The 20,949-nt window shown below is 40.3% G+C and overlaps 3 protein-coding genes across 3 annotated transcripts; 2 read left to right on the top strand and 1 right to left on the bottom strand.

Moving 5' to 3' along the window:
• LOC142950090 (solute carrier family 22 member 7-like) lies at positions 1-3,995 on the top strand. Its single transcript, XM_076091990.1, has 10 exons — positions 1-381; positions 682-785; positions 1,323-1,477; positions 1,607-1,775; positions 1,863-1,986; positions 2,084-2,193; positions 2,992-3,206; positions 3,295-3,403; positions 3,498-3,704; positions 3,962-3,995. The coding sequence occupies exons 1-10, from the start codon at positions 1-3 to the stop codon at positions 3,993-3,995; spliced, it is 1,608 nt and encodes a 535-aa protein (XP_075948105.1).
• Positions 3,996-6,513: 2,518 nt separating this feature from the next.
• LOC142949992 (solute carrier family 22 member 7-like) lies at positions 6,514-9,812 on the top strand. Its single transcript, XM_076091897.1, has 9 exons — positions 6,514-6,894; positions 7,020-7,123; positions 7,227-7,381; positions 7,539-7,707; positions 8,452-8,575; positions 8,741-8,850; positions 8,987-9,201; positions 9,381-9,489; positions 9,605-9,812. The coding sequence occupies exons 1-9, from the start codon at positions 6,514-6,516 to the stop codon at positions 9,810-9,812; spliced, it is 1,575 nt and encodes a 524-aa protein (XP_075948012.1).
• Positions 9,813-10,876: 1,064 nt separating this feature from the next.
• Positions 10,877-19,079, bottom strand: LOC142949559 (ATP-dependent RNA helicase DHX15-like). The gene is made up of 14 exons (XM_076091270.1): positions 18,898-19,079; positions 17,648-17,978; positions 17,299-17,492; positions 17,041-17,200; positions 16,033-16,251; positions 15,784-15,951; positions 15,555-15,641; positions 15,202-15,351; positions 15,013-15,121; positions 14,726-14,917; positions 13,580-13,702; positions 12,157-12,347; positions 11,819-11,988; positions 10,877-11,334 (listed from the first exon to the last, which is right to left on the bottom strand). The coding sequence occupies exons 1-14, from the start codon at positions 18,960-18,962 to the stop codon at positions 11,217-11,219; spliced, it is 2,277 nt and encodes a 758-aa protein (XP_075947385.1). The 5' UTR covers positions 18,963-19,079; the 3' UTR covers positions 10,877-11,216.
• Between the last annotated feature and the right edge of the window lie 1,870 nt (positions 19,080-20,949).

Genomic DNA, 20,949 nt, shown 5'->3' with positions numbered 1-20,949 from the left:
ATGAAATTTGACAGCATACTTTCAGAAATTGACGGATTTGGAAAATTCCAAATCAAGCTAGTGTTGATTCAGATCCTATCTCGTATTACTCTGCCATGTCACTTCCTGCTGAATAACTTCATGGCAGCTGTTCCTTCTCACCACTGCAACGTCGTTGCTCTGGATGATGGAGGCATCTTCGGGAATTTAACTCTGGAACAGAAACTGTCTGTTGGTGTACCAGCAGATCAGGATGGGACTCTGAGCTCCTGTCAGATGTTTTCAAAGCCCCAATATCAACATCTGTCAAGCTTGAACAGTAGTGAAGATGCAGCTACTGTTCAGTGTCAGAACGGATGGGTGTATGACAACAGCACATTTAAATCTACTTTGGCAACAGAAGTAAGTGTCTTCAATTTAACAGTATTCTTTCATGTTGTGTATGTTTTAATCAATATTATGTTGCCTATATTTATTGTAATCAAATCTTTGTCAGCATTCAATGTGGTTGAATTTTTTTTAATAAAATGCAAAAAGTCTGACAAATTTTGGTTTTGACCAAGTTCATCTTCCATGATGGAGAACTCCAAAATTACTAATTACCAGCAGCTGCAGCGACACAGTCACAGCATTTTAAAGATGTGTAATTGACACCAAAATAAAGGTTGAGCTTTTAAAATGCTTTTAATGAATTATTTGCAGTGGGATCTCGTGTGCAGCAGAAAAGGGATGAACAAGGCAACAGTCACCATTTTCTTCATTGGTGTTATGTGCGGAGCCCCGTTATTTGGGTATCTCAGCGATAGGTAAGATTGTTAAAGAAAAGACTCAGTATGTCCTCTATATTCCTAAAAAGACACTGACACTCTAAAACATTTCAGATAAGATTAACTGCACCAATTTTACACTTGGAGTTTTATAGGTCTGATTCATTTTGTGGCTTTCCAAAATCTGAAAAATGAACCCTGGTGATGTCATCAGGGGTATTTCAGCTTGCATAAGCTGTGTGTGTAAAAGATAATAATGATAAGAAGAAGACGAAGAAGAAGAAAATGTCAATAATGTAACGTATTTTACAGGCTTGACTTGCTCAAAAGTGTCGTTCAGCATGTTCATCTGAACAAAGAGAGAGCAATATAGCTTACATAACAATGAAACAAATACACAATGCGATAAGAGAAACATAAACAAGTCAAATAAACTAAAGTAATGCAATTTAATCAAAGTAAAGAACCAGTTGCAAATGATGTCCTATCTCATGAGTTGAGAATGAGATTTGGTTCATCTCTATCTCATTATTTTGAACATAATCATTGCTTTTAACTTTTTCTTTTCATGACCAGGTTTGGCCGACGGCCGCTGCTATTGGCGTCTTATTCGTCGTCCTTGACATTTGCAGTCCTGAGTGCATTCTCCCCATCGTATGTGACGTTTGTCATCATGAGGTTTTTTACAGGAATGTCACTCGCAGGAATAAGTATCATCTCTATTGCTCTAAGTAAGTAGCCTTCTAAAACAATGAGATGAGGAAAATAGAATATAATAGAATAATAATGGTTTTAGTTTCAAGAAATTAAACGTGAAAACATTTCGATCTGACTTTTCATCTGTGCTGACATTCCTCCAGATGTTGAATGGTTTGGCATTGCACACAGAACCTTTTCTGGTATAATCATAAGCCTGGATTGGACACTTGGAACCATGCTTCTGGTTGGAATTGCTTACTATGTAAATCATTGGAGGATGCTCATTGTGGCAGTGACCTCCCCCTTAATACTGTCCATCCTTACTTGGAGGTATTAAAGTTTAATATTTTTCACTTTGCAGCATAAAAAGCTGAATCCTATCTGAAGACACTGAACTCACCACACTTATTTCTTCAGGTGGATTCCAGAGTCAGCGAGGTGGCTCCTGGCAAACGGGAAGACAGACGCTGCCCATCATTACTTAATGCAATGTGCCAAGATGAACAACAGAATTAAGTATATGACCACCATCACACAAACGGTACATTTTAACGTTGCTTAACTGACAATCTCACAGTGATAGAAGACTACGGTCATGTGCAGAAAATGTTGTGAAAAAACAGTTTGCTTTCTAATAGGAATTACTGGAATCTGCACAAGGTGACACCTTAGATAAGAAGTACACCATTGTGGATCTTTTCAAGACCCCAAATATGAGGAAACTTTCTATATGCTCAGGAATAGTATGGTAAGTGTCAGTTTCATGAGATGGGTAAAAGGAATAGTTTAGTATTTTGGGAAATATGTTTGTTTGCTTTCTTTCTGAGGGTCAGTTGGGAAGCTCATTACCAATTTCCTGTTTGTGCATTAAGTACAGAGCTGGAGCCACGAGGCGATTAGCTTAGCGTAGTATAAAGACTGGAAGAAGAAGAATCAGCTAGCCTGGCTAAATATGTCTACCAGCACCCTCTCTCACCTCCGTCTAAAACCACAGCGTGTTGCTGTTTCATTTCTGTTTGTGTATGGAATAGACAAACCAGTTAAAACATTTTAGCAAGCTTTAGACGTGCTGGTACATGGATTTTAAACATGAGGCAGAGCCGCGCTTGATGTTTCCGCTTCTTTCCAGCGTTTATGATAAGTTATGCTAATTATAACCAGGCTATAGCCCTGTAGTTGAATGGCATCAATCATCTCATCTAACCCTGAGAGAGAAAGCAAATAAGCATATTTTCCAAAATGTTGAACTATTATTTGAACATACTGAGGACATTGATCAAACGCTAGTAAATATTAAATATTGACAATTATCCCTCTAATAATGATATCAATATGTACATGTTAATATGATATATTTCATATATTATGCAATGTGGTATATAATTAGGATGATTGAGGATACCAACATATTATAATGCATTGTAACTGAGAGGCTAAAATGACTGCTGTCTGTTTGCAATGACACTGAAATCAGCCATATTTTTAATTACAGTCAAGATTAAAATGATCACTTCAGTAAGTTTCGATACTTTGTTCCATTTTCTAGGTTTGGCGTTGCATTAACATATTATGGGATAAGTCTGAATATCACCGGGTTTGGACTAGACCCATACCTCACACAAATCATATTTGCATTTATCGAAGTGCCAATGAAGATCGTTTTGTATTTCTACCTGGAGAAAGCTGGTAGAAGGTCTGGTGAGATGGGAACTCTGCTGTTAACTGGCCTCTCTCTCTTCATCAACATTTTTGTTGCAAAAGGTTCTTTTTATTTAAATCTGAATTCAACAAAAAATTGTCAACATATCTGAGAAAGTTCCTGATTAAATATCTAAACATCTTCCCTCAGATAAGTTGGCCATTCGTACTGTTGTGGCAGTCCTTGGAAAAGCCATGTCAGAAGCCTCATTCACGATCATCTTCCTCTACACAACTGAACTCTTTCCTACAGTCATACGGTTAGTTAACAACAAACTTATGGAGCCTTTTTTCACCACAGACAAGGATCTTCTACTGCAGGTTTACATTAACCTCAATGCTTTCATTTTTCAGACAGAATGGTTTAGGCTACACTTCTTTTCTGGCGCGGCTGGGCGTGTCCATCTCTCCACTCATCATGCTATTGGAGGACGTATGGCATCTCCTCCCTGCAATCATTTATTGTATAGTGGCAGTCGGATCCGGTTTAGTGTCTTGGCTCCTGCCTGAAACATTAAACGTCCGACTGCCAGAGAGCATCGAGGATATTGAGAAACCAAGGTAATAAGGAAAGGAAGATTACATTAAAGCTACTGTAAATGATTAGCCAGCTCACTGAACTTACTAAAGAATAATCCAACCAACCCCAAGAAGGCAAGTGGGTTATGGGTAATTCTTGTACTTTTACAGTTTACACATCTTCCTAAAAAATTGACAGGATTTAATGATTTGCAGGTCTCAAAGATTGTTGTCTATGTCCTTTCCTGAACTCAAATTAATTCATGTTATGACTAAATTAAGGTGTATCTATATTGCAGGGGACAATCCATGAGGAACAAGGAGATTCAATGAAAATCACATTCATTGACATTGACAGTGATACTCAGCCTGTCCACAGGATATTTGTTATGCAATGTATGAAGTCTGAATAATATTGTGAAAATCCCAATAAATACTTAAACCATATCCAAAGGTGTACTGTCTAAATGATGTTCTGCACTGACGGAAGTCGAACAATATAGAAGAAGAAAAATGAAGCATGACTGTAAATGTACTTGTAGCTGTCAATGAGAACACCACGACAATATCTGTGACAGCAACAACAATCTGAGCAGCCTTGTAGCGTCCTTCATTTTATTTTTATGCTGTCTTTTGAGCAACAGAGAGTCCCAAAGTTATGGAAACATTCAACAATTGCCCCAGTTGCTAAGACTGAAACCCCTGCGACATTTAATGACTCCAGGCCTTCAGGTTGTTGCTTTAAAGTGCCTGACAGGAGGAACAAGAGACACTGTCATTTTTTCTTTGTCCCTGCTTCATTCACATGTTAAATGCAGATAGTAGCTTATTATTATTATAAGGCAACAATGCCCGTTCGTAGTATTATATCATTTCAATCAGGAGAGATGAGTAAGAAAAAATGATTATTAAGACAATAGTTTATTATGAGCAGATGTTGTGTGATGATAAAGTCCTGACAGAGTATTTGGAGCTTGGACTCGACAGGGAGATTTGTAATTGAGGGACGTCTGCTCTGAGCAGCAGCAAGATAAATCCCCACTCGGAGGCCAGACAATGAATGATGGCTGACGAGGCTGATGAAATGATGAAGTTGATGATTATGCGATGACTGGGCGGTGATAGGGAGGTGGAGTAACAGTGACATGAATGTACTATTGGATAGAAGGGACCAGCTGATCAGACCAGCTGATATCCTGATTGACAGCAGCAAACAATGAGAGAAAAGAAATGAGCATGTGTGAGAGTGAATGGCAGATGTATGAAAGGCTTGTTAGAATTCCACTCCAGGCGGATGGGACTCCAAACAACTGTCTCCTGAGATGTTCATCTTTAAAATCATGAAAAAATGTTTAATCTGTTCAGTCCACTGTTCATACATGATCACTCAAACTGAGAACAAACTTTAAAAATGGATGACAGCTTGGACACAGCTGTTCTGTGTGGCAGTGGTCAGTTGTCCGTTGAAACTGTGTGATGATACACTTCAACGTTTTCTGAAAAAACAGACTCAATACAAGGCAGTTATGTCCATAATTGCAGTGTATGTGACTTGTGCTTGTAATGTAACAGTACTGTTGCTACTGCAGCTACCTTGCTCACTGATGTAGAGCAGTGGTTTAACTTTTGACCTGTTGCAGATACCTGCCAGTCAATCAGAAAGTATTATTTTTGGGAAAAAAAAGAGAATTTGCTGTAGACAAACCTATACTTGGATCAAGAATAAGAAATTTGCAATTTAGATTTCCTGAGTTAAAAGTAAATAAGGTCACTGGGAGATGCCAAAGTCATGAATAGTCAAATTTGCTTCACATAGTGGCTTTAATTGTAATAACAAACAAGATATATGTTAAAATGAGTTAAAAACTATACTATTTTCTCCCTGGTGGCTGTTGCTGCAGGGCTGTCAGCTTCTTTTCTTCCTGAGACACACAATATGTGCCTACCATAGACTATTGAGCATGTAGAGCACACAAGGTAATGAGCCTTCATTTTGATTGAGTTTGATTTAAACTTTTTTGTGTAGCCTCACGTACGGATTCATGTCTACTTTATGTGTTGCAATTGTGATGGAAGATTTCTATGATTAATCGGGAGAAGGGTGGAAGTTTTCAATCTGGATCAATAAACAGAGTCTCGAAAGAATCAAAGTTGTTGGTCTTTATTGCAATAAAGAGAGAGCAGTCCCAAAGACACGTATCTCAGTGTACTGTGAGAAGGCTTCTAAAAGGTGCAACATTCAACATCATTTATGTATACAAAAGGTTCACGCCTTACAAATTCAGATAATGTGGCAAAAGGGGAGTACAAGTATTTCAGACAGGATATCTGTTTCTGCATGATTCAGTTTCTGGAGTCAAGGTCTCTCTGTGTCTTTCTCCTAAGACAAAGACACAGTGTCTCTTCACTTCTCATCCTTCATTGGAAGAGATAACAAGACACCTGGATACAAAACTAATTAAAAAACATGACAACTGACTACGAGTAGTACATTCTTTAAAACTAAGCATGATACAATAATATATTTACCCATCACACAATGCAATAACGATGTGATATTTCTTAAATAAAATGTAATAAAGTGATGACTCATTTCACCACATGCTGACTGAGGTTCCTGCTTTAACTATTAACACAAATGCAAACTCTGCTTCACACTCAGACAGATTCAAATCAGTGGTTACGTGAGGTAAAACATTGATTTTCTCTGGATTAGAGAAATGCCAAAGGTTGCCTTGACCAGGTCTTAGAGTCAAGTTGGCTTAATTCTTTGTAGTCTGAAGGCGTGTGCATCTGAGGATTTTCTTCTTCTCTCAGTTTCAAAGGATTTTGCACACAGTGGGAAGCCACAATGAAGTTCGAGAACATTTTAGCCGACATTAATGGATTTGGAAGATTTCAAAAAATGATCATTGTGATCAGTTTCATTGCCCGCTTCACAATGCCCTGCCACTTCATGCTAAACAACTTCATAGCGGCTATTCCTTCTCACCACTGCGACATCAGCTCTCTGGATGACGAAGGTTTTTTTAGGAATTTATCCCATGCAGAAAGGCTTGCTGTAAGTATTCCAGTCGAGGAGGATGGGAGTCTGAACTCCTGTCAGATGTTTGCAGAGCCTCAGTATCATCTGTTGATCAACTCTTCCAACATGACTGATCTACCCACAGTGCCGTGCCAGAATGGGTGGGTGTACGATAACACCACCTTCAAGTCTACTCTGACCTCACAGGTGACCCTAATTTCTTGTCATTAGTAAAAAAAATCAGATGAAATCAAATGTACTTGTTCACCATCATGACCTCCTTTTAGGGAGAAGTCACTCATCAACCCTCTTTCTTTAATTGTCTGTTTAAGTGGGACCTGGTGTGTGATAGAAGAGGGGAAAACAAAGCAACTGCTACCATCTTCTTTGTTGGAGTGATGTTTGGTGCAATAACTTTTGGAAGTCTGAGTGACAGGTATTGCAGCTTGGCTCCTTGACATTCAGCGTATTACTTTGATTATCGAGTGTTTCAACCAATCAGTAAAATCAAAATTTGGAAACTCTCTGACTCTCCATAGGTTTGGCAGAAGGATCATGCTGCTGGTGTCGTATGTGTCTGGAATGCTCATTGCTATTGCAAGTGCTTTTTCTACATCCTACGTGATGTTTGCAGTGCTGAGGTTCTTCACTGGGTTTTGCATCACCGGCATCGTCATTGTCACAACAGTCCTCAGTAAGAATATATTTAAATTTCTGTTGTAAGCTGTTACATGTTTTCTATATCATAGCAAGTTCAGAGGCCTAGGCTAGCAAATGTAGGTGTGCAAAAAATACATTTGTTTCTCTGAATTTTGATCCCTGCAATGTGATGAGGTGTTTGTTTTTTGTAGGTGTGGAATGGGTGGACATCGAGCACAGGAAGCTGGTTGGAGTCATCGACAGCTTATCCTGGACATTTGGGAACACAGTTTTTGCAGCTATTGCTTATTTTGTGACTGATTGGCGGTGGCTAATTGTTAGTGTCACCTCACCTCTAACCTTGGCCATTATCACCTGGAGGTAGGACTGAATAGCTCAGATCTTTTCGTCAAACAGAAGTCCTCTACCATGAGCCCTGGAGACATTGTGTTTTGGGGTGCCCAACATTTGCATTGGTTGAGGATAAACGTTGGGGGGAAAAAAACTATGTAGTTCGCACACGAATATTGCAAACTCTGAAAAATGTTATAAGACAATGTTTAAACTATCAAAGGCTCATCTTCCAAAAGTGTAACGCCGGTTTAAGATCAAATGTGTGAGAGCGAATACAAAGTCAACTTTAGTTATAGCTTAAGACTGCAAATTTTAAAAGTAAAAACTAATTTGGGGATGTGGAGTTAGAAAAAAAGGGAGGTAGCCTGACCTCTGTAGCCTGCTCCTCGTCTGCTCCCTTAGCTGCTACTAGCATAACGCACTTGAATCTCCAACTGAACTGTTGCTGTCCAGTTGCATCGTGGGTAAAATACCGCTTTTGACTGAAGAACAACGCATGGAATAGAAAAAATTATATCTGTTATCCATTTCTTTTAACTGACCATCGTGAGCCCTATGTTAGAGGACTGCAACGTTAACTTGCAGTATTCAGTCTGCAGACTATTTCTCTTTTGCCTTTGTATGCTACTTTTGTGCTGCGCTTGTACCCGACGGGGGTTAGATACATAGATTAGGTACATCATTTACATCAGGTTTGTTTTTAATGTAAACATGCAATGAAATAATGCAATACATTAGATGTAAAAACAAAATGTCTGCTTTTAACATTAGGTGGATGCCAGAGTCGGCGAGGTGGCTCATTGCTAATGGAAAGCTGGAGCAAGCTCAGATGTATTTGAAAAAATGTGCCAAGATGAACGGAACAGCAGAGCTAATTGACACACTTAAAATAGAGGTTGGCATATTCCAGATGACGGTTACATCAAGATAATTAACGAAGTGGGCCTGCAATCTTACAGATTACAATTAGTTTGAGTTTTCTAATACACTATTATAGATGTTAATCCTTTACATTTTGATCACAGGCTTTAAAGAATAATGCTGCTTTGCATTCTTTCAGACACTGTCGACTATTGTTGTAACCGAGAAGAGAGATCGGCCTTATTCATACTTCGATCTGATACGAACACCCAACATGAGGAAACTGGCACTATGTACTGGTACAGTGTGGTCTGTATTCCCAATGCCATTGTGCTCAATGATTTTAGGTTGTATTACATTTTAAACGATCCAGGTGAATAGTTCTGACTGTATCTAAATAAACTATCAATTTTGCTTAATGAGTCTCCACTCTCTCTTCCGTTAGGTTTTGCGTGGCAACTGCATTTTACGGCATCAGCTTCAACATCACAGGCTTTGGGCTCAACATCTACCTCACTCAGTTTACCTATGCTGTCATTGAGCTGCCAGCCAAAGTATCAGTTTACTACCTACTGGATAAGATAGGCAGGCGAAACACTGAGGTGGGAACTCTGCTAATGGCTGGCGCCTGTCTTGGAATCAACATTGTAATACCTAAAGGTAAGCATTCATTGACGTCCACAGACTTAGGGCCTACAGGTTTATGATATTTTAAAATGTAACTGTTTTAATAACAGAGATTACAGTCAGTATACACAATATATATTGAATAGTAGTGTTCTCATTACTAACTGCAACAACAAAAAGCCATCCCTCAATTACTGACATCTTGTTTTCAGATATGTCTACTGTCAGAACGGTGGTGGCAGTCATTGGAAAAGGGTTTTCTTCAGCTTCCTTTGCAACTATTGTGCTCTACAGTTCTGAGCTCTATCCCACTGTCATAAGGTAACTATATCAACACTGCAGGACATTGAATAAATAAGCTTTTTTTCAACATTAAAGTAATAAAAGCATCATTTAGAGCCCTAAAGTTAGTCTCCTGTGTTTTTTTTTTTTTTAGGCAGAATGGCATGGGTTACAACTCCTTCATGGCTCGACTTGGTGTAGCTGTGGCTCCTTTGATTCTCTTACTCGATGAGGTGTGGAAGGACCTGCCCCAGGTCATCCTGTGCTCTGCAGCTGTACTGGGGGGACTAGTGGCAAGAACGCTATCAGAGACACGCAATAGGTGCCTGCCAGAGACCATAGAGGATATTGAACAGCAGTGATAGCGAACACTGTCAAGCTGTTATTTTTAGTTAAAAAATAATTAGAGATGACAGTATACGTACGACTTCATTTTCTGTTTATATGTCAATTACCTTCAGTTTTCCTTGGATATTGGTTGGTTGAAAGTATATTTTGGGGAGGTCTGGGCTCTTTTAACACTTAAATTAGCAGCAGCACTATTTACAGTAAATAGAAAAATACTTAGTGGTATAAGGCAGTGATTTCCAACCTTTTTTGGCTCATGTCCCTTTATAACCATGTTATGACCCACAAGTTACTTCCTGAGTAGTTAAGAGTGATGTTCCCTTGTCAGATGTTGTCCAGTGTTTTAAAAATGCAAGATGTTAAGAAATGTAAACAATTTTGTCAGGAAGTAATGTTTATTTTCTGTCTTGTTTTTAATCTCTTATGCCTTAAGTTTTTATCACTGTGATCCCTCTGATTCCCAGGGTCGTTACCAGTTATAAGGTGAATTATAATTGAATATCTACATTTCTGACAAAATAAAGTATGTTAATGAAAAGCGCTTTGGATCTAATTCTGTTTCCTAAATACTTAAACCAGAATACATTTTCCTTATTTTATATGTAGAGTGCATCATAAGCTGAGATCCACATTAGGTAATACATAAAACAATTAAGCTGAACAGTAATAAAGTGGCTGCTCAGAACTTTTAAAAAGCACAAACAAATAAATATGTAGTAAAGGAGAAATAATGCTCATTTCCAGGTTCATGCTTGTATTTTGTGTTTCTACTAGAACATGTTTACATGCTTAAATGTAAACATTCAGATACACTGCAACAGGAAATAAACTGGAACACATTTAGAAGGTTTACGAGTAATACTGTGAAATGTGAGTTTTCACAATATGGGACCTTTAAGATATTAAAATACTGAAAGTGTAGTATTGTGCAACAGTTGTGGTACTACCCCGTGTTATGATTGATCATAAACCAGTCTGAAGAATTGTTCACCAAATCAGTATCCCAACAACAACACTCCACTAGGGACCACACTACCTTTGGAATAACAGACTTTAGTAATTAAGATGTGCACAGAAATTAAGTCAAAGCTCCTTTATTAAAGAAACAAAGCAAGCACATCTTTTTTTATATGACTCAGCAATCCACTAAAGGAAAGTCAACCACATCTAAATGACATGTTTCTGATACTCCTTTTGAAAATCTTTATAGCCAGGTCTAATATTTGCCACTGATATTTCATCTGACATTACACTTAGTTACATAATTAACATTGATGGGAAAAAGAAACAAAACAAAACAAAAAAAGCAAACAAAATATAAAAATCAAAATGTCAAATTTTAAACATTAAGATACAATGATACAGAAAGATCTAAAAACAAGTACCAAGTTGTTTCCAGGACACTTCTTGGCTATTGTTCAGTACTGGGAATACTCCTTGCTCTCTAGTTTGGCAACGATTCGCTCCAGCTGTCTTTTTGCCTCACATTGTGGGAAGTTACTCATTTCATAGTACTGGGGTGCGATCTTCACCAGCCTGTAACAGAAGAGAGAAGACCATGAATGAATCCGTCAGGAGATCATGTACAATCAAAGCTCAGTGCCGTGCCCGTGCAAAATCTGCTTGTTCGGAACGGACCGAATGCTCGGCCAGTGGTGTTGCAGCTTTCTCGAGAACCACTCGTACAAACAACTTCACACACGACATCGTGCTTCCACAGCAATACACCTGCCATGAAGGCCCAAGTCGCTGACACATCATGCTGGACTCACCCTACCCCCCACCCCGCTGCTGCACAGAGTGCTGTTGGCTAGTATATTCAAAGTGTATCAATATTGAATGCGTCGCGTGAGTAAATTGCACAAAATTCAACAATGAACGTCCTCTGGTCCCCTGCAATGTACAGATGAACGGTTCTCGAGATAAGCGTAGGACATACCATACAAACATGCATACAATCCTTGCTTTTCTAGTAAGATGAACCTGTATTACAAAAAGTTAAACATCTTTGCACACATACCACTCTGGTTTGATGTCTGTGCACGTGCGGATGTAGTTTTTGGTGGTGAGGACAAATTCATTGTAGAGCACCCACTCGGGCTTGTGGTCCAGGACTGTAGATGGGTGCAGTTGGACCACTTGGTTGTCTTTGACTGTGAGGTAATGACCTGTGCGCTCCAAATGAGCCACCTGGAGGATTAAAGGATATATTAATTAATGTAGACTTCCACAGGCACAGAGAGACGTAAGTCCACAAACATCTGTGTTGCAAACTTAAGTCATATCCTGTAAAAAAACATCATGAATGACATCTTTAGATCAGCTTACCGACTTAAACATTTGCTAATCTGCGTTTACCTGCATGAAGAAGCCGGTGCAGAGCGCTCTGCGGATGTTGGTGTAGTAATCTCTGCTGGTGAACTCTGTGCTACGACGGGGCAGGTTGAAGCGGTCCATGATCCTGGACAGCTGCTGCCGCACGTTGTCGGCAGACATCAGTGAACGGTAGTTGACAAAGTTGTCATAGCACCACTGGTTAGCCTCGTGGTCTGCAAAAAAGTATGACAAAAATTCTGACATTTGCTGAAAGAAGGCTCTCCTTGTTTTTCATCTTCATCTCATCATGTCAATGGGTCATGGCCATTTGGATATAAGCTGGTAGGCAAACGCTGCTTTGTTTCATGCATGTGTCATAACAACAGCTTATATATCCACAGGCCTCGATCCACATTAGCTGGTGCAGAACATCTTTCCTTCTTGGGGTCCACACAAAGCATAAATGACAGCAGATAACACTTAAAGACAAAACGATGTGAGGCAACTCAACAGTCGGCTTTTGTCGCCGCTAGTTTGTTGATGTATATTCTATATTCTGATATTTAATTTTTCCTACTCTGTTATTTCATTGTATATATTGTGCATTTTTTAATACTTAATCATTTTGGTTACTCTGTTACTTTGCTTACTTGGTATGTCTTGCTGCTGTAACATACAAATTTCCCCCTGTGGATGAATAAAGTACATATCTATCTATCTATGTGGGTTTGGTATGTTGGGGCCTGAAGACGCGTTTGTATGAGCATGATTTTGTGACATCACAACTGGTTTGGAAAGAGACATCTCAAGTCCAGCAGTTAAACTTATAAGAGATGACATGCCATTTTCTTGGCCAATGTCTTCCCCCTGATTTTGTTAAAAGTGTGACCTGCCCAATCACAGCAAGGCTCCAAACTAAGTGTTTTACCAACTATACCAAAAAATGATTTCAACCGTATCAGTCAAAACATTTTTTGCTACAGTCATCTAGAGTGGTTATTTTGCATAAAAATAAAAGATTGTATTTTTAATTAAATTTGATTAAAAAAATGATCTTGGCATTGAAGTTGAATGTTTCATGCATGGGAATGAATAACAAGATAAGTGGCTGATTAAGTTAGCCAGTTGTCCTAAATATTCTTACGGTTGTTTCTCCATGGCTTACTTTAGACTTGTATTTGTGAGAAATTGTGAGCTTTATGTCTTCCCTTCTCACGATGAAGAACTTCCACACCAACATTGTGTGTGTGTGTGTGGCGTAGACATTATCGTCTGTGCTGCAGTGTGCAGATGTACAACTATCATGCAGCAGTGGCGCAAGTGTGAAAATGTGCACAAAAAAATAATGAATCGAAAATATGCCACTGGTCATAGCCGATCAGCTGAAAACCATCCGCTTCAATCGACAGCAGAGATTCGTCGCTGCATATTCAATATTTAAGTGTGAAACTTTTAACGTGCTTACTTTGTTTGAAGGCGTGGTAGACGTTGAGCAGCGTCAAGTGGTCTCCGTCGATGTGAGCAAACCTCATCTTGGACTCGTCTGCTGCCTTCTTAGCCTCCGTGGGTCGGACAAAACACTGTGGGACTAAACAAGGTTGGTATGGGCCCCAACAAAGCCGCCCATAGGGATGAGTCATATATTCAGAGAAAAATGGAGCAAAGCCTATGATGCTAGGGCACTCGACACTGCGTTGGGACAGGGCAGGACCACAAGCTCTATCAAAGGGGGCTGCAGTCTTTTCTCATGGTCAGTCCCAACTGTTATGGCTATTAGCTCGTAGAGAGGGGGTCATTTAACCACATCTGTAAAACAAGAGTTTTCACACAACTACAAAGTGTTAGGGACACCAGCAATGTTTTTACTTTTCAAGATTCAGAAACTTTACTATTTCGTATTGAGAGATAAGGCTTAAGCTTGTAAGAGAGCAGATAATTGAAATACTTCCAAGCTACATACGATAACTTATAATAATAATAATAATAATAATAACAATTCACAATGCATTATTTAAATGAAAAGAAAATTCTGATTAACGCGATGTATATGAAAAACATTAAGTGGTGCCTGCCCTATCCACGGGCTTTGATGAGGAAACACTCTTTTGCTCGTCAATGAACATACTAAACTATCATAGCCTGAAAAAATTACAACCCAAAATTAAAAGTCAATACAAAATTAAAGAGCAGCTTTAAAATGTAAGTGACGCTGTCCAGAGTGAAAGGCATTCCCAACAAAGGGGAATTAGTGGATTAAAGAGGCTTTCTGATGATGACATAAGAGTTCATGTTGGGGCTGCACGGCTATGACAAAATGGCAAGCAGATTTTATTATTCAAATAATAGTGACTATTGTACACAATGTAATCCCTACACAGCATTGCTTAGGAATAATTAAAATCATTTGTTTAATACTTTGATCTGCACCTCTCCGGGTACATCAATCTAATATGTGAAAAAAACTTCAGTAATACTACATTAAACATACAGTTATGAATAATAGTCCTGCCATCACTTTTTTCAAAACTACCAGCGAGTAGTATTGTGATTAACCCCAAGAGGCTTGGCCTAAAGAAGGCAAGGAAGATGTCAGCCCAGTCCTGGGCATTACCTGACAGCATGGCAGTAATGGAAAGGATCTCGTTAGAGCAGTTAAACTCGCAGCTGGCAATGACCATCTTAGCCAGCTGGGGGTCCAAAGGGAACTCTGCCATCATGGAGCCCAGCTCCGTCAGGTCACCGTCATCGTTGAGAGCTGCGAGGTAATTCAGCAGCTCAAGGGCCCTCATCAGTGTCTCAGGAGCTGCAGAAAGGGAAGAGACCGACAGAAAGGTCAGAGAGTTAATGCGTAAGTGGAGATTAATAAAATGTTTTAGCAACTAATGCAGACCAACTCACCTGGTGGATCCATGAAGTCAAAGTGCACAAGGTCATCAATACCCAGCTTCTTCAGCTGCAGCACGACAGATCCCAAGTTGGATCGAAGAATCTCAGGGTATGTGTTATCCTGGAGTGCAGGTGTATACAATGTCAACAAACAACTAAAACAGTCAGAAATGTGCAAAGAAGTCCGTTACTGTCACTTGCCTGCATCTCTGTTTTGTAGGCCTTCTCTGTGTAGAGGCGGAAACACTTCCCCGGACGGGTTCTGCCGGCTCGTCCTGCCCTCTGCTGGGCAGAAGCTTTACTGATGGCCGTGACGAGTAAAGACTCAACTCTGATACGGGGATTGTAAACCTGGACACACATTTTAAAAGCATGTTTAAATGAAATAGTTGACCTGTCGAGGGATGTCAAGCCACGAGCCTCAAATAAAGCATTCTGTATTTGCCTTTATAGTAATGACTTTTTCAGACTCATCCAAATTTTGATGCAGCACCACATTGCAAACAGGACTAAATGCACTAAAACTCCAGTGAGCTGAGCTACACTTGGCCCACCTTTTGCTTGGCAAATCCAGGATCGATGACAAACACCACACCATCAATGGTCAGAGAGGTCTCTGCAATGTTTGTCGAAACCACAACCTGTGGATGAAGCAAAAGGCTCTCAGATATCATTTATCACATTCTGATAAGTAGGAACAAATAGACACATAATGTAAAGTAAGATGCATAATTTAACCTGGTGCGATAAATTAAAATGCATCTTCTATTAGTTGAAATGTACCTTTCTTCCTATAGCACCATTGGGCTTTCTTGGAGGAGGCGGCTCAAAGATCCTTTGCTGCTGCTGTGGTGGCAATGTGGAATACAGTGGAATGATTTTGATGTCTCCGACATCAGGTCCGAGGTCATCCACCTCACGCTTAATCCGTTTGCAGGCCTCATCAATTTCCTGAAAGAAAAATGTTATTCAACTTGCGTGTATAAAGACAACTACAATGGACTGGAGTAATGCAAGTGTCACAAGTCTTACCTCTTGACCAGTTAGAAAGAGAAGGCAGTCACCTTCTTCTTCCTCACACATATGAATCTGGATGACGGTCCGGATCGCTGCCTCAAGGTAATCTCGCTCCGGTTCTGGAGTGTAGAAAATCTCTACAGGGTGTGTACGCCCAGGGATGGTCAGGAGAGGACAGTTGTCGAAGTAAATCTGGAACTTCCCGGCATCTAGCGTGGCACTCATGACGATCACCTGTGCATGATGGGAAAACGTTGCTGTAAATGTTGTTTTTTCCAACTTCTATTTAGAGACCAATGCGTCAGAGGCGGAAAGGTTAGATTAGTGCCAGCAGCTCCATACCGCTTTTAACCACATCAGAAAATAAAACTGACTTAGTAGATATTTTAATGAGATTTGGCGATTAAGATTATGCAATTTCTCAAGTTCTTAGTTCCAGAAGACGTTGCTCTGACGAAGTCTTGCCTTTATGCAATCCTGTGTAAAGTACCACACTGCTCTTCATCTTTTGTAAGAGTTTGTGCATGGCCATAATAAAAACGTTATTAGAATCAAAAAGGACACGCCCAGCCCGAGCTGCTCAGCATCTATTTATTATACACCTTCTCTTGAATAGTGAGCAAGTGTCTAATTCTAACAAATGGTAATAGAATTGAATTGGCACACTTGCTGATTCATTTATTGTTGCCTTCCAAGGACTCGCATTACTGTTAAAGGTTTCCTTTCGATATTTCTATTTCATTACATTAGAAAACGCCCAAGCTGGCTCTTCGTCAGGTTCAGAAATTTGATTCATTTTAGGAAAGAGTGTATAACAGCGAGTGTATAACAGCGAGTGTATAACAGTGGCGTAAACCCTTGGGAGGCTGTCGACAGTTTTTTAGACTGTGTATGTTTTACACAAGGAATCATATTCTTCGGCTTACCAATTTAGTAAAGCACACTGGTGTAGCAAAACATGACATATACCATGATTAAGGCAGGCAAATGATTAATTGCTGTTATTAAAAAGTGAGCTAGTACCTTTAGATCGGGTCTTTGACGCACCACCTCCTTAAGTACTCCCATTAGGATATCTGTGGCCAGAGTTCGCTCGTGGGCCTCGTCCAGAATGATGACACCATATCTCTCCAGCAACGGGTCATTCATAGCCTCTCTTAGTAACATACCATCTGTCATGTATCTTAAGAAATTACACACGTGCTTTGTTAGATTAAGACGTTCTGGATCAAAACAATAAGACTGGTAGCTCTGTGCCTACAAAAGACCTCAATCCCTTACTTGAGTATAGTCTTAGCAGAACTGCAGTCCTCAAATCGAATGGAGTAGCCGACTTCCTGTCCAAGCATGATGTCCATTTCGTCCGCCACCCTTTGAGCCACGCTCATAGCAGCCACTCTCCTGGGCTGAGTACAGGCTACCGCCCGCTTAGGCCCAGGCAAGCCCCTCACCATGTCCACACACCACTGTGGGATCTAAAGATTGAAAAGTTGCAATAAATTCAAAAGGAAATAATTTGAGAGGAAATCACATGTTTAAACAACACAGTGCCATCATACTGGTTATGCTGGGGCTTTAAAAGTCATTCAACATGCACAACAGGTACTGGCTGATTTGTTGCATGTCAGACCTGTGTTGTCTTCCCGGAACCAGTTTCTCCAACAAGGACAAAGCTCTGATGACGTGTGATGATATCGCTGAATCTTTCCTTGTACTCCCACACTGGAAGCTGTAACCTTTTCTTCAGGATCTCGTAGAAGCGCGGTGTGTGCGGCAGGTTGGTGAATGGGTTGACCTGCTGTTGCATAGCCAGCTGCTTGATGGGTGCTAAGCATGGCACGGGGGCCGTGCTGTTAGACGGGACACTAGAGGGCTTCGGGTCTCTGTCCCGGTCTCTGTCCCTATCTCGATCCCTGTCCCTGGAGCGGTCCTCACGGTCTCTGTCACGGTCCCGGTCTCTCCTGAAAACATCGGGCCAGGGCATAACAATAAATACTCCAATGTAAATCAATATGAAGCTACCTTGTGAATTCCTGCCTATACTGCTGTCAAAGGGACAAGTATTAATTTAGCCCAGTTCACATGACATGAGCTGAACAGCAGAGATGGGAAACGTTTAACTCTGATGTTGTTTAAAGTTGTTTGTTGCAACACAACGCCAATAGTATCATAGCCCCTTCACAATAAAGAGAAAACTGAAAGAAAGTATCTTTGAAGCAGTTTCCAATAAAGTTGAAGAGTATAACCTGCACATAAACGTAGGTGTAACGTTACACTACGTGAGTGAAATTAGTAAATGAGTGACTTGGCCTAGCTACCGTTAATAATATAGTTCTCCGTAAGAAGAGACCACAAAGTTTTGGTTAGCAAGCACGCTAGCGCGTAAGAATACGGTTTGTTGGGAGGTCTCAAGGTGATCATTTCTTACAGTAGATTGCTATTACAACAACCAAATGACATTATTTTCATTTGTAGCTTAAGGTTAGGCAGCTAACGTTAAGCCAAATTAAGATAGCTAGCTAAGGTTGTGGGCAACTCGCTAAGTGAGCACTTTAGCCACACACACACACACACACGTGCCTCAATGGTGATGGTAACGTTTGATGGCTAGCGCCGTCCTCATTAGCTAACCTACATGAAGGTATTAAGCATTGCAGCAAGACGCAATTAATTCATAACCCTGTCTCTGAAGAACATTCAGGCACGATTGAGCAGTGGCACAAAAAACAGAGCTAAAAAAAATGAACAGCTGTGATTATATGGTAACGGTTCTCATTATAAATCAATGGTGGCTATTAGCCAAGTCAACTAGCATCGGCTAATAGTTAGCTAGTACCTAACTGGTTAAAGCGGACATGTTAACTGCGGAGCTTCACGTACCCTTCAGACCTCTTCTTAGTGGAGGAGTGGTCATCACCCAAATCCAGGCGATGTCTTTTGGACATCTTCGGGAAATAATTTGTTTATTTTATATCTATTAACGTTGATACAATTCTACCGGGCAAATGGTAGGTAGCTACCCAGGAGCTAACTTCTTCTTCTTCTTCTTCTTCTTTGGGCTTTAATGGCAGTTGCATCCTCAGCGTAGCACTACCGCCATCTTCTGGAGCTCCTACAGTGTCCGGGATGTTCTATTTTTCTCATCAGTCCTGTTCTCCTCAAGAAGCTGACCAAGCATCTTCTACCCACTTCCGCAACACTCCAATATGATCTGATCTGCTCCTGTTTTCCCCAATCTTTTAATTTTGATCACAAAAACCGGTTGGATGCTTCCCTATAATGTGAAGTGTACTGTTCGGATAACTGTGCCCTATTCTTCACCTAGTAATGTCTCCTGTTTTCTAATTTCCTCCCCTACTTCTCACAAAACCATCTCTATTTTGAATTTAATGTAAATGTCTTCCTCTTGTCCCAGATCCCACTCTGCTGCTGCCACTCTTTATTGCTTTCCTTCTGATTTTGAAAGATTAATGTGTGTATCTATATTTCCTTTTTCAACAGCTTGTTTGGCTAATTTGTTCACTCTTTAATTTCCCAGAATGCCTGTATGAGCAGGAACCCATTAATACAACCTCACCACCTTGACTCCTTATTCTTGCGTGAATTAACATTATTTCATAGGTTGAATCCTGACGATTACAAACTGTACCTGACATGAGACTGTACAGAGCAGAAACTAAATCACTACAGATTAAGACTTTGTTTGGTTTGTTTTGTTTTACCCATTCTAAAGCCATTGGGATGGCGTACAGCTCAAGAGTAAATACACTAAGGCAATTTGAGGTCCGTCTGTATACCTCACCTCTATAGGAACTGCTACTGCAGAACCTGTGTGGCCTGTTGTTGGATCCTTCGATCTATCTGTAAAAACCTGCAGATAGTCTTTGTGTTTATATTCCTCATATCCATAATAACTCACCCACCAGATCTGCACCTTTATTTTTTTCATTAATTTGAAGCAGTTTTTAAATCTACCACCAGAGTTTCTAACATGCACACAGGAATTAAAAGGCCATATTACAGTTGAGCAAAACTCCTTTTCATGCACTCCCAGGTCTCTTGTTGCTGCATCCTGACCAGCCAAAACGTAATTGTTGTGCTCTCTCCCTTTCCATAGTGGTATTTCTCCTGCTTCAACTTGAAGTGCACACACTGGTGATGTTCTCACTGCTCCTAAACACACTCTCAAAGCCCAAGCCTGAATTACATCCAGCCCTGCAAGCACAGATTTAGCTGCTGATCCACATACCACAATCCCATAGTCTAGCCTTGATCTGATTAGAGTTACTGTTATGGCCATAACTTCTGGACACAGGGAGAAATCCCCCCCCCCCCCCCCCCCCCCCCTTGCAGCCACGTGCTCCCAATCGCCTCCAAAACACAACAGCAGGTTTAAGTCAAAATCAAATGGATTTATTATCCAAGAAGCATAAAAACAGATACAAACAGTTACAAACCGAATCACACCACTAATAACAAAACAAACATATAAAATGAAAGTGAGGCCCCGTCCGGGCCACACGACAGACAGTAGTCTGCCCCATGCTCAGGAGAAGGTCTGAATCTCTCCTGGATTCACATCTCCTTTTTCCCCCAAAGTCTCTGAAAAGTCTCACATTACATATTGATCAGCTCATTGATTGGCTGAAGTCCAACAAGCCCCTCCTTGGCTCTTGACCTGTTGACACCTCTAACACCTCACGGAGCTACTTTCTAACCCCCCTTGGCTCTTGGGCTATTGTTCTTCTTCAACACCTCAGCCAGCCACTTTCACACAACCCCCATTCCAGCACATTCCTCAAACCCCCTCTCACAGACACTTAATGCATGAAATGACCAGACTCCTACAAGTAAATATACTGTATCACATTATATCCATAATTAGGAGCTTTAAAACTTAAATTCCTCACATTACATATATTGTAATGGCAA

The sequence above is a fragment of the Anarhichas minor genome, unplaced genomic scaffold, assembly GCF_050575085.1.
Source record: "Anarhichas minor isolate MPS153535 unplaced genomic scaffold, ASM5057508v1 ptg000014l, whole genome shotgun sequence".
Lineage (NCBI taxonomy): Eukaryota > Metazoa > Chordata > Actinopteri > Perciformes > Anarhichadidae > Anarhichas > Anarhichas minor.
The sequence above is the reverse complement of the archived record's forward strand: the minus strand, read 5'-3'. Positions and strand labels throughout refer to the sequence as shown.

Excerpts from the sequence above, each read along its gene's own strand:
- LOC142950090 (XM_076091990.1), top strand. The coding sequence starts at position 1 with ATGAAATTTGACAGCATACTTTCAGAAATTGACGGATTTGGAAAATTC. Across the intron at positions 1,478-1,606 it reads TATCATCTCTATTGCTCTAA|ATGTTGAATGGTTTGGCATT; the intron begins GTAAGTAGCCTT and ends ACATTCCTCCAG. Across the intron at positions 3,705-3,961 it reads GAGGATATTGAGAAACCAAG|GGGACAATCCATGAGGAACA; the intron begins GTAATAAGGAAA and ends TCTATATTGCAG.
- LOC142949992 (XM_076091897.1), top strand. The coding sequence starts at position 6,514 with ATGAAGTTCGAGAACATTTTAGCCGACATTAATGGATTTGGAAGATTT. Across the intron at positions 7,382-7,538 it reads CATTGTCACAACAGTCCTCA|GTGTGGAATGGGTGGACATC; the intron begins GTAAGAATATAT and ends TGTTTTTTGTAG. Across the intron at positions 9,490-9,604 it reads CTCTATCCCACTGTCATAAG|GCAGAATGGCATGGGTTACA; the intron begins GTAACTATATCA and ends TTTTTTTTTTAG.
- LOC142949559 (XM_076091270.1), bottom strand. The coding sequence starts at position 18,962 with ATGTCCAAAAGACATCGCCTGGATTTGGGTGATGACCACTCCTCCACT. Across the intron at positions 15,642-15,783 it reads ATGGTGCTATAGGAAGAAAG|GTTGTGGTTTCGACAAACAT; the intron begins GTACATTTCAAC and ends CTTCATCCACAG. Across the intron at positions 14,918-15,012 it reads TGACTTCATGGATCCACCAG|CTCCTGAGACACTGATGAGG; the intron begins GTGAGTTGGTCT and ends CCCTTTCTGCAG.